Here is an 11,871-nt window from a genome sequence, read left to right as displayed (position 1 = left end):
GGTGTAGCCACTTAAGGGGCTTATGGGCTTTGTCAGTTCCCAACAAAGCTGCTTTAGTACTGAAAGGGAACTGCTTCAGTTTGCAGTACATTAACAAATACGTTGAGTCGGCTCTTGCATGTCCTTTTTTCTGAAGGAAAGGTGGAGGCTGTTCTCAGCCTTTCAGCTTTTCCCATGTGCCCACGCCGAGGTCGTGAAACAGTGATGGGGGTTTGGGGAGGCACCTACACCCATGGTCCAAGTTTCAGCAGAGGGACAAAGTAGAAAACGAGCAATGTCGCAGTTAGAGTGCTTTAATATATTTTCGCCTTCTGACAGCAGATGAACAAGCACTATTGTATGTTATAACTTTTAGCTGGTTTCCCCACAAATATTATTAGAAATTTGAAATGCATTTCTTTTATTTTTTACGACTGCAGTTTTTTTTGAATGCGTGTTAGCACTCGATCTCTGTTGTGCCCGTGTGTGTGTTTATGCCCGACCCGCCCGTGCAGCCCAGCGGCACCGCCAGGCCGCGGCCGCCCCCCCGCGTTACCAGGGCAGCGGCGGCGGGAGCGGCTCCGGGCCGCCATGAGCCCGAAGGGGAGAAAGCTCCTGGTGGACACCCTGACCCGATCCGCCAAGCACTGTGAGTCTCCCCGGGTTGCAGGAGCCGCCCGTCGCCCCCCGGTGTTCCCGTGCTCATCCTGCGTGGCCCTGTTCGCCTCCTATGGGAGGCGCTTTCCCGGCGCCCCCTTAGGAACAGGGGTTGGGACCGGGGGGTGCTGTTGGTGTCACGGCCTTGGCGTGTTCTGTGCCTGCCTCGTGTTTTACCAGCTTAACTTACAACCTGTGTTTGCTTGTGTTTGGACCGGGCAGTTACCAAAAGCGAAGTGGAATGTCTGATCAAGCTGTACGACACGCTAGTGGCCAAGGCCAGCCGGCAGTTTGCTGGGGCCGGCTTCGACCGCACTGTGTTCCGAGACACGCTGTACAGCTACTTCGGCATGACGGATGACATGGTGCTGGACCGAGGTGAGCTCACGCAGCGCTGAGCGCCGGGCAGGGGTTGGGATGGCGCTGCTGACCCGACGAGTGCGTCCGTACCAAACAGCGCCGTCTCGTCCCAGGACAGCAAAGGAGCTGTTGGGAAAATGGCATCTTTTCTTTCTTTACGCGTTACAGTTTCCCCTTAGTTTTGGAGAGCTCACGCTCTAGTTCGAGGCAGGGCAGCCAGAGGGTGTTGTGCTGCCCTGTGGCTGTTTGTGTCGCAGCCTCTGTAGTGTGACGGAGGAGGGCAGTGTCACTTTCCTCTTTTCTCCGGTGGTCCCAGTGGGAGCTGCGGTCGCTGCTGGGCGACAGCTCTAGCTCAGGCCTGGAAGTCCCAGGAAGGCATTCTGATAACAGCCGGTAACTGGGAATGGAGGCTCTGCGAACAGCATTGAAGGGCCTGGGCAGATAGTACAAGGAGGTGAGAGTAATGAGCCAAATAACCCCTTGAAGATACAGTGATTTCACAGATTGGTAACAAGGGACATGTTTGGAGTCACTGTGAAAGTTGAAGGAATGATCTCTGATGCAGAGGTGTCTAGAGGAGTATGCAGAGCCGGCATGAGTCTGCCCTTCTTTCAGTCTTGAGCTGGCAAAGCCAGCCCTTGGTTCAACTTTATCCATGTCTCTAGCAGGAGAGCTACTTACATGCCATAAAATAAAAACTTCTTGCAATTTTATGCAGCATGGTAAGTGTGTCTTGGAAGATACTTCACATTACCTTACACATTCTTAAAAATTACTTTAATGCTTACATGAAAAGGAGCTGATTTCAGTTTGCAAAAGCAAACCTATTGTCTTCTAATTCAAAAATGCTTGGCTCTGCATGGAGAGATGTTCCTTCAGCCAAGCTACTAATTAATATTCTAAAATACAAATTATTACAGATGCTAGTGGATGCTTTGAAATCCTTGGTTTTGAATTACTATATTGCAGGCTGTATGAATAGTGAAGCTGTGAGATTGAAAGTTGCTTAGAGAATGGAAAAGAAAAATATTTTGTTACATGACAGAAAAGAGGTTATTTTTCTTTGTAGATTTAATATATATTGTTTCTAGGATTACTTTGTCCAAGATTTTCCTAGACAAAACTAGTAATTTAAATCTTAATCTCTATGCAGAATTATCCCTTATTTTAAATTTATTTGCTTTACATCTGCACGGAAGCATACTTCCTGTATTTGTTTAAGTCAGCAAGGTTACAGATTGGACAAAATCTTAGCAGGCAGGATTCTGGAGTGGAGAATCAGTAAACTGAGGGACAGAATCCCTTTCGTTGTTACATCTTAGAGTCAAGAATGGTAATCTTACCTTGGTGAAAGCAGACAAACATCTTAAGAAGAAAGGTAATTTATTATTTCACTGAATTTAAGAGAACATTGCTTTTTTGTGTTTCCCTATCATATACATTTGAAATGTGTCTGATACACTTCTAGTGTTCATCATTTTTGATAAAGACAACACTGGCCGCATCACTGTGGAGGAATGGGTGGAAGGCTTAGCACCGTTACTTCGGGGGTCATTGGAAGAGAAGATGAAATGTAAGATTGATCTGTATGCAAATATTTAGTAGTAATGATTAAATTCATAACAAATGACACATTGCTTTTGTTATAATTTAGTAGCTACTCTTACAAAGTATTTGGTAATGGAAAATTTTTCTTCTGTATTGTTTAATGCAATGAAACTGAGTTCTGAAATGGCTTCTCTGAGAGTTTTTTCTGTGTAAACTGCTGTTACCACAGCCACCACCTTTTTTTGTTGCTTACAAAATCTTGCATTTAAACCGAAGTTTATTCTACAGCATACATTTTCAACAAAATACATGTTTTTGTATTCACACACAAAATTAGAAAGAAGCAGATGAATCTCTAGTGTGGTTTTGGCTAACTAATAATCTTGAGCCAAGCAAGACCAGTGCCAACATTCATTTACTGGCACAGTGGGGACACAGTAGCAGTTGCATTAGCTCCAGCAATTCTTCAGGTTGGAAGCACAGATGGAAAAACTGTAAGATGGTAATGAGAGCCTCCACAGTAATGACAGAGAAAAATGGAGGAGAAAAAATAGCAAGAACTCCAGAATTTTAAGCAGCAGGGGAAAAAAATAGGGCATGTGGGGTGTAAAAAAAAAAACAATAGAAAAAGGAGAATGACAGCATGTTGTTTCCATAGTTCCTAGGTTGCAGCATTAGCAATCCTACTGCATTATATAAATTCATCTGGAAAGTGGTCAGGGGTGTCACAGCATTAGGATGTGTGCCCCAGGTTGTAATTCAGTGTGTCAGTAAACCACACACAGTAAAACAGGCATTCCTGCTGTAAGCACCATAGACAATACTAGTGCATAGTGATGCAGTGCTGTCTGTCACAAGTGCTTGCCAGGAATGTTTCAGCATATATAGGATAAATTTGGCTCAGTTGATAATGTACAGTTCACAATTTTTGTCTGTAGGTAACAGCTTGAATGCTATGTTTGTAGTTTGTAATCAACTTGAAATTTATTTGTATTTCAAAAGACTGTTTTGCCATTTATGACCTGAATGGTGATGGATACATTTCGAAAAAGGAAATGTTTGAAATGCTGAAACACAGCCTTCTCATACAACCAGGAGATGAAGAGCCTGATGAAGTAGTTAAGGACTTGGTAGACATAGCACTGAAGAAAATGGCAAGTACTTACTTATTGTGATACTTGAGAGTCTTTCAAACATTCACTAACCGATACTTAAAACCCTTTCCATGAGGTAACAAAATAAGGTGTCTTACTTACAGTGGGATTCTGCAAGTCTCCCGAGGAAAGCCAGAAATATAATCCAGGTCTAATAAGTCCCAGCCCAGTATTCTCACATGAAATCATTAATTTAGTACATGAATGTACTATAAAGTTTATGTATAAACTAGCATGTGTGTACGTGCATATACATCTGTGCATGCACAGTCAAAGCAAAAGCCCAGTCAGAAGTGGAAAACTCAAAAGTGTAAGCTGCATTTATTCTATCAGTACAGGCATCTGCAGTAACTTCATTTTTAAGTACATTTGTGTTTTATCAACTGATCATGAAATGTCTTTATCCAATTTATTTGTATGTATTCTATTAGAATGCTAAACTCAAGGTTATTAATGTGAAGCTTGTCTTACAGTGCTTAGTCTAGAATATCAGAGCAGCCAGGGACTGTCTGTCAATATTTTAATCAAATCAAGATATATACTCTCCCCTTCCATCATGGTGGTCAAAAATTTTCACTTGAAACCAGGGGTTACATCCCAATTCCTTTTATTTAAGCCCATCTTTTCAATTTTTCAATCCCACCCTCTTTGCCTTAGGTAGAGTCAAGTCACTCTAATCTTTTCTGAGCATAAACTGATGACCCCCAATTTGCAAATCTAACTAAAAACAGAATCCAAGTTCTTTAAACATCTGTTAAACAAAACTACAAGTAATAATCCTCTGCTGAAGTGTTCCCTTCTTTTTGCAGGACTATGATCGTGATGGCAAGCTTTCTTTTACGGACTTTGAAAAAGCAGTCAGAGATGAAAGCCTTCTCTTAGAAGCCTTTGGACCATGTTTGCCAGACTTAAAGGTACATTAAACTTGGTTTCAAAAAAAAACTGCACAAGCCAATTCCTTACAGACACTTGCACCAATCCTGTGAATGTCAGGGTATCTTAGGCCAATATTGGGTTCATCCTCTCAGTGCCAGTTCTGCTGTCCAAAGGTGGCCCCTGAGCACTCCCACTCCAGGTTGTTGCAACAGAATGCTGCAGATATTAATCTCATCACTAAGGGAAATTTCAGTCCTGTACAGGCATCCTAGTCTCTAGCATTCCTGTTTTCATCCAGTTTATCTCATTCTGCAGCTGGGCTTCTTGCTCTCCATGCCAGATCATTCCTTGGTGATATACCCCTACTGCTGAGCATTAAAATTTTAATTTCTCCTTCAGCTACAACTTTGAATTCTGGCTGGGCTGCCAGGGATGACACCATTAATGCTATGGATTTATGTTTTCTAAGCTCAAAAGCAAGAGAGGGTCTTTACTGCATATGCATTTCAGTTCATACCTTTCAGTTCAGTACCTTTTCTGACTAAATAGAAATCCTTTAGTTAACTGAAAATTAACTTGCTGTTTTTTTGGTTTTTGTTTTTTTTTTAACAGAGCACTATGTCATTTGAACAGAAAATTTTCCGGGAGATTCCTAAAAAGTAACTCCAACTTGTAACTCCACTGCTGAATACTGTTAAAAAGGGTCTTGATCTTTGCCACTCTTCGTCATACAGTAAAAACAGTAATATTTCGTATTATTACGAATATATTTCGTAATATTTCGTAATATTACGTAAAAACAGTAATATTTCAAGTTGCTCCTAAGCTTCAATATTCCTTTGCTGTTAAAGCTGTTGAATAAATGAATTTACTTCTGTTACTCTGGCTAAATAGAGTTCTTCTGTTATATTCATATATTCTGTTCATATTATAAAATGTTACAATATGAGGTACACAGGACAACACTGCAACAATAACACAGTACATTGGTTTCTTCATTCCAAGTAACAAAATGACACCATTTTAAACAGGGAATCACTGGAAAACACAGTATAAAGAAAGTTTTATTTTTTAAATAAAAAAATACATATTTTAAACTATATTCTTTACAAAAGGACTGTTGGAAGATGCTGCCAGCAGTATCTATATTCGTCTTCTCTGCTTTGCAACTGGTTTGGCTGAGCTGCTCTCTGGCTTTTCCACAGATGTTGAAACAGAATCTGCTACCTAAATTGGAGGGGAAAAAAATTTAGTAACCTGTAACCATTACTTTTTTAATGCTCATTTTAGAGTAAGGCCACATCTCCAAGATTTGAGTATTGGGAGCCATTTATTACTATCATCACACTTGTATTGAATTTTCCTGCTGACTAGAGGAAGAAAGTAACACCAAAGGCAGCACTAAACACAAGAGATGTGAAACTCAGGAGATTCAGCACTACCATTTTTGTATTTAACTACACAAACTGATTTCAGATAGTCAGTGATACAGTATTACATATGTCATCTCCCTTCTTCCTACCAGGTGTTTTTAAGCAAGGTTTAATGTGCTTTATAAACTCAGGTATTTCAGGAAACAAAGGAGAAGCAGAAACATGCATTTTGACATGTATTTTAGGAAGGTATTTAATATAACGGGTGCTTACTTATTAGACACACACTTTCAAATCAATCTAGTCAGTCAAGGGAGCATTTTCATATCTTAATGAAATGTTGTATCAGGAATGTCTGACCTGCTAATTGATTAATATTCTCCATAAAAGGGTACATAGCTTAACACGTGCTTCTCAGCATGGAATTAATGATTCTGTACAGCTTTTAATGGCATAAGAAACGTTGGAGCAACATTACATTGAACTCAGACTTCCATTCTTTTCCTTTCAGAAACCAGATACAAGTAGCACACTGGAGTGAGGAGGACTACCTGCAAAATTATCATGCTTTCACATGGGAAAAAAAAAGTGGTTTATGAAAAATCACATAAGAACATGCACTGACATTTACACTTTCTCAAGTGTAGTGTAAGAGGTCTGGAGTGGAATTGCCTGCAATATTCTAGATTGTGGAGAAGTTAAATAGTAAGAGCACTAGCTTTAAGTGGCAGATAAAATGATAATGAGTAAATGCTGAGTAATGAGTAAATCAGATAGTCACTATTTTTATGTATAACAAGCGCCTATGTTTGAACTATCAGAGCTTTAAGAACCCATACCTCTTTCAGTTTATTTCGAATTAATGTAGCTGAAGTATTCAAAGACTCATCATCCATATCCACTTTAGGTATTTCTGGTAGTTGTGGACCAATAACAACTTCAGTATTGTCCTCACTTGTTCCAATGAGGGAAAACTTGTTACCTTCTTCTCTCTTCCTCTTACGTTCTTGTAGGTGAGTTGTACGAGGCATAAACCTGTCAATTCCATTGCAAGCTGGAGCCTTTCTGTGCTGCATTGAGGAAGCTGGTGGAGTGCACACTCCTGGATGGACACTTGGAGTTAAAGATGTGTTTTGACCAAAGTACCCAGAAATTTCAGCACAATTGTTATCATAGTGTGGAGGTGTTAACAGGCTCTGATTGTGATTCCCAGCTGGATATGCTGTGTTGTGGGGTACCCCAGGAGAACTTGTAAAGCAGGATGGATCCCAGTTACTGGCTGTACTTGATCCTGATGTACTCCATGGGCAGTCATGCTCAGAGGTATTTGAGGCTGTCTTCTTAGGGCCTTCTACTTTCTTTAACATAAAGCAATCTTTAAAACAACAAAAAAGAAGCACCTTCACTATTTCATGTAATTATTAGTTCTAACACCCAAGAACAAAACATTTGATATAAATGCAGAAACAATACCAGTGATATTTAATTCCCAACTACCTTTCTGTGATTATTTTTAAGCTTCAAATATAAAAAATTCAACTTTCAAACCAGTTTTCCAGTCTAATGCCTTTGCTGGTTTACAACATTTAAAAAATCCAGATGTTTTGATGTTAAAAATCAGTGGGTTTACTCCCTTTAGAAATCCTTAGACAATGAATAATGATAGCCAAGTATGTGAGCACAAGAAAGGAGAAGCTTGTGCTCAGCAATTTGCTTATTCCTCAGCTTGCCCAGGCTTCAGAGCTGACTGGGAACTCTGTGGTGCAGGAGCCTTTCTAAACACAGTCCATTCTTAACAATTCCCCAGTGCAAAGATGTGGGCTGGAGAATTTTTTTTAAGGTCTTGGTATAGTCATATTCCTTCCAAAACTGTCCCTTTGGCATGCCTGAGGAGGCTGGAACAAGGGTGAAATCCCAAATTTCCTGCCAGTGCTTTAAATTTCTGGTAACATTTTGAAAGAAAACAAAAAGTGAAGGAAATACTTAATTATTAAAGCTTAATAATTTCATTATTTTAGTCTTAATCAAAGCCAAAAAAATAATTTGAAAAGGATATAGTTCTCTACATACTGAGAGATATCTCCATGTAAACATACTTAAATGCATCTGTATTGGGTTTGCATGGCCTGGTTTTCTGTAGTGGGGGGGCTACAGGGTTGGGTTTTTTGAGAAGCTGCCAGAAGCTTCCAACATGTCCAGCAGAGCCAATTCCTGGCAGCTCCAAAGATGGATGTGCTGCTGGGCAAGGCCAGGCCGATTGGAAATGGCGGCAACACCTCTGTGGTAACAGATTTAAGGAGGAAAATAAACAAGCAGTGGTTGCCCAGTTGTGACTACGGCCAGAGAAGAGCAGAGCGAGAACGGGAGAGGAGCAGCCCTGCAGAGCCCGAGGGCAGCGCAGGAGGGGCAGGAGCCGCTCCAGGCGCCGGGGCCGAGATTCCCCTCAGGCCGGGGGCAGCAGCCGTGCCCTGCAGCCCATGGAGGCCGTGGAGATGCAGGGATCCACCACAGCCCCTGCAGGAGCCCCAGGAGGAGCACGGGGATGCCTGGGAGGAGGCTGTGATCCTGTGGAGACCCTGGAGAGGGGCCCTGCTCCCAGGCTGGAGCAGCCTGTCCTTGGAGGGCTGCACCCCGTGGAGGAGTGACCCACAGTGCAGCAGCCTGGGAGGGCTGTTCCCGTGGGATGGACTCACACTGCAGCAGTCACAGGGAGCTGTTCCCATGGGATGGGCTCACACTGCAGCAGTCACAGGGAGCTGCTGCTCATGAGATGAGCTCACACTGGAGAGGTTCACAGAGAACTGTCTCCTGTGCCCCCCCACGGTGCAGCAGGGGAACAACTCCTCTCCTTGAGCAGCAGGAGAAGCCATGGATCATGAACTGACCACAACCCCCATCCCCTGTCCCCTTGCACTGCTGGGGTAGGGGGTAGAGCTGAGAAGGGAGGAAGGTGTTTATAAGGGCTTATTTTACTTCTCATTATCCTGCTCTGATTTTGTTAGTAATAAATTCACTTTATGTCTCCAAGTAGAGCCTGTTTTGCCTTGGTGGTATTTGATGAGCAATCTCTCTCCTGGTTCTTATCTCAACCCATGAACCATTTGTTAAATTTTCTCTCCTCTACCCAGTTTGTGGAGGGCAATGAGTGAGCAGCTTTGGTGGGTGCCTGGCATCTGGCCACTATCAACACACTATAGCAGCTTTAAAAGAGGTAGGTAAAAAGTGTTTTCTTTAACGGGCACTTTAGCCAAAACCCCACCCAGTCCTGAAGAACATTAAAATTTTACAGGAAATTTAGTCAGGATTCTATAGGAAATTTAACCACAAACCTCTTTGATTTGTTGCTTTTGCTATATACTTTCTTCTATCCTGCAACTTCTCTCTGGTTTCTTGGACTGTTTCAAATTCTGGAGCATAGCACACGTGCAGCAAACTACCAAAGAAACTTCGTTCATCCATTTTTTTCTTGGCCACCCTGAAGGGAATTAAAGTCTGTCAACAAAACTGAGGATTTTACTCCAACTCTCTAGAAACTTAACACATTGCCAAGTACAGAAGGTGTAAAAGAATAAGACAGCAAGAGGCAGATATTGCCCTGTCCAATACCTTGCACATTGCAGTTTTTTGAATTTTATAAGGTACACTTCAGTAAACTGCTCTGCAGGATATTCATCTAGAGCATGATATTCCTCAATGGCACCATATAATGCAAATTGTTCCACTAATTCCTTCATAACACCTAATGCAGGAACTCCTTGTACCAGTATATAGCGAGATTCCAAGTTGATAGTGTAAACCTGAAAAAAACAAAAACAAAGACTATTCAAAAACATTCCCACTCTTGCTTTATTGCAAAAGGCACGCATTTTCTCCATGTTTTCTGTTTTTCTGCAAATCCTCTCAGGATGCTGAAAACCCCTGTGTACTCTGTTTTGCAGGGCAGTAAAATGCATGGTTATTTGGGACCTTTTCATCACTGAGCAAGAGCTGAACTCGTGCCTCTCATGCATAGCAAAACACAGATGAAACTTGGCTTTTTACCTTGCACAAGGTAAGAGTACTACTGCCAATTGCTGAGTAAAATCTCTTATGTCTCTGGCCAACTTCCATGCAAGATGTACTAGTAACCAGTTCATAGGAGGTACTGCCAAAATACAGAAAAAAAACCCCTGAAAAATCAGTCTTCTTCACTGGCAAAGAAGTCATGCAGGTGAGGAAAACTGCTTTTTTTGCACACAGGGAGTTAAAAAACAACCACAATTCCCTGGGGCAAATCCTGTGTGTGCAGAGCTGTCTCCTTGCCATGGTGATCCAACAGCATACGTTTTTATGACAGAGATAAAATTTGGATGCTGAGAGAAACAAGGTCTTCTTCCAGCAGATTAAAAACCAAACCAACCATTCTCATCTGCTTTGTGTAGTGACTGTCACATAACAGACTCTAATGGCTCACACTATGTACATTAGGCAGCCAGGCAGCTCATCCCGGAGATCAAAGGAAATTTATTCTGAGTTTATTAAAAAAAATAACAACCCAAGCCACAAACATTTAGACTGCATAAGTTGCACATACTTCTTAAAAAAACATATTCTGGACAAAGCAGAAACTGCTTGGGAAATCAACTCTCAAACTTCTGCTATAAAAATGTCTTCACAGGCAGGTCACATAAGTTTTCTTGTGGCAGCAGCACACTCCCAGCTACATTCTTTGGGGAACAAGGGATTGAAGGAACCTGATTCTTTCACTGTGCAGTTTTTTGTTGGGTTTTTTTTGGAAGGTTTGTCCTTCTACCTCTTTCTTGTCCGGGATGAAAAGATTCCAATAAGGTTTTTTCCACACTTGGGACATCCATACTGGTTCTCCTGCATGTATTCTCCAGTGCCCAATGATGGGTAGATGCCTGTGCTGACCAGAGCTCTGTGGATGCACAAGACTCTCTGTCCTGTGCCCCACCGTGTACACTTGGAAGAATAAAAGAATTTAATGAAGACTTTAGGACTTCATGAAGTATGAAGTGTTTGAAATTTTACGGGAAGGTGGTGGCAGTGAAAGAGATGTGCTGCATGTGTGTAGGCACGCAGTAACCCTTGTTCCGGCCCGGTGAGACCACACCTCAAACACAGGGTGCAGCTCAGGGCCTCTCTCCAAGACACGGAGATTGCAGAGCGTGTCCAGAGAAGGGCAGCGGAGCTGGTGGAGGGTCACAGGTCTGATGAGGAGCAGCTCAGCGAGCTGCGAGGGCTCTGCTTGGAAAAAAGGTGGTTCAGGGAGCCCTTATCGCTCTCTGCAACTCCCTGACAAGAGGCTGGAAACAGATGCGGGTTGGACTTCGTGATCTTAAAGGTCTTTTCCAAACTAAGGGCTTCCTTTCTCACGCCAGCCCTTAAAGGTGCCGCTACAGCTCGCTGCACACTGAGCGCACACAGAGACACCCCAATCTCACAGTTCCGCTGCAGTACCGAGAAGCTCCAGCGGCGCAGCAGGCGAGGCCCAGGGCCCCTCTGTCTCTCTCTCTCCCTCCCTCCCTTCCGGGGACCCCAGCGCGGGCCCGGCCGCCTCCTGCCCCTCACCCACAGCGGCTCCGCCCGACACTGCCCCCCCTCCCCTCAGCACCTTCACGGCGCGCGGCCGCCACCCCTCGCGGTACTTGGCGCGCGACTCGCAGACTCCCAGCTGCGCGTGGTGCCGGCACGGAGCGCCCGGGCCACCGCTGCTGCCGGCCGCCATCTTCCCATCGCCCCCCGCGCCGCGCAGCCCCCATTGGCTCGTTCCGTGCTGCGGGGAGGAGGAGCCCCGGTCCTTAGCGAAGGAGCCAATCAGAGGCGGGCAGCGGGGAAACGCCGCTCCCGCATTGGGCGGCAGTGGGTTGTACCACTGCCCCGGGGGTGACAGGAGCATTACCCCCCGCGCCCGCCACGGGTAG

The 11,871-nt window shown here is 43.5% G+C and overlaps 2 protein-coding genes across 2 annotated transcripts; one reads left to right on the top strand and one right to left on the bottom strand.

Moving 5' to 3' along the window:
- Positions 1-37: 37 nt before the first annotated feature.
- Positions 38-5,454, top strand: CLXN (calaxin). Its single transcript, XM_064704298.1, has 7 exons — positions 38-628; positions 859-1,014; positions 2,465-2,569; positions 3,547-3,698; positions 4,508-4,612; positions 5,187-5,326; positions 5,387-5,454. Exons 1-6 carry the CDS (start codon positions 430-432, stop codon positions 5,235-5,237), a joined length of 768 nt encoding a protein of 255 aa, XP_064560368.1. The 5' UTR covers positions 38-429; the 3' UTR covers positions 5,238-5,326; positions 5,387-5,454.
- On the bottom strand, positions 5,374-11,691 carry RBM48 (RNA binding motif protein 48). Its single transcript, XM_064704297.1, has 5 exons — positions 11,562-11,691; positions 9,554-9,744; positions 9,277-9,422; positions 6,787-7,322; positions 5,374-5,801 (listed from the first exon to the last, which is right to left on the bottom strand). The coding sequence occupies exons 1-5, from the start codon at positions 11,673-11,675 to the stop codon at positions 5,718-5,720; spliced, it is 1,071 nt and encodes a 356-aa protein (XP_064560367.1). The 5' UTR covers positions 11,676-11,691; the 3' UTR covers positions 5,374-5,717.
- Between the last annotated feature and the right edge of the window lie 180 nt (positions 11,692-11,871).

The sequence above is a fragment of the Zonotrichia leucophrys genome, chromosome 2 (genome assembly GCF_028769735.1).
Source record: "Zonotrichia leucophrys gambelii isolate GWCS_2022_RI chromosome 2, RI_Zleu_2.0, whole genome shotgun sequence".
Classification (NCBI taxonomy): domain Eukaryota; kingdom Metazoa; phylum Chordata; class Aves; order Passeriformes; family Passerellidae; genus Zonotrichia; species Zonotrichia leucophrys.
Note: the sequence above shows the minus strand (reverse complement) of the source record. Positions and strands in the feature narration are given on the sequence as shown.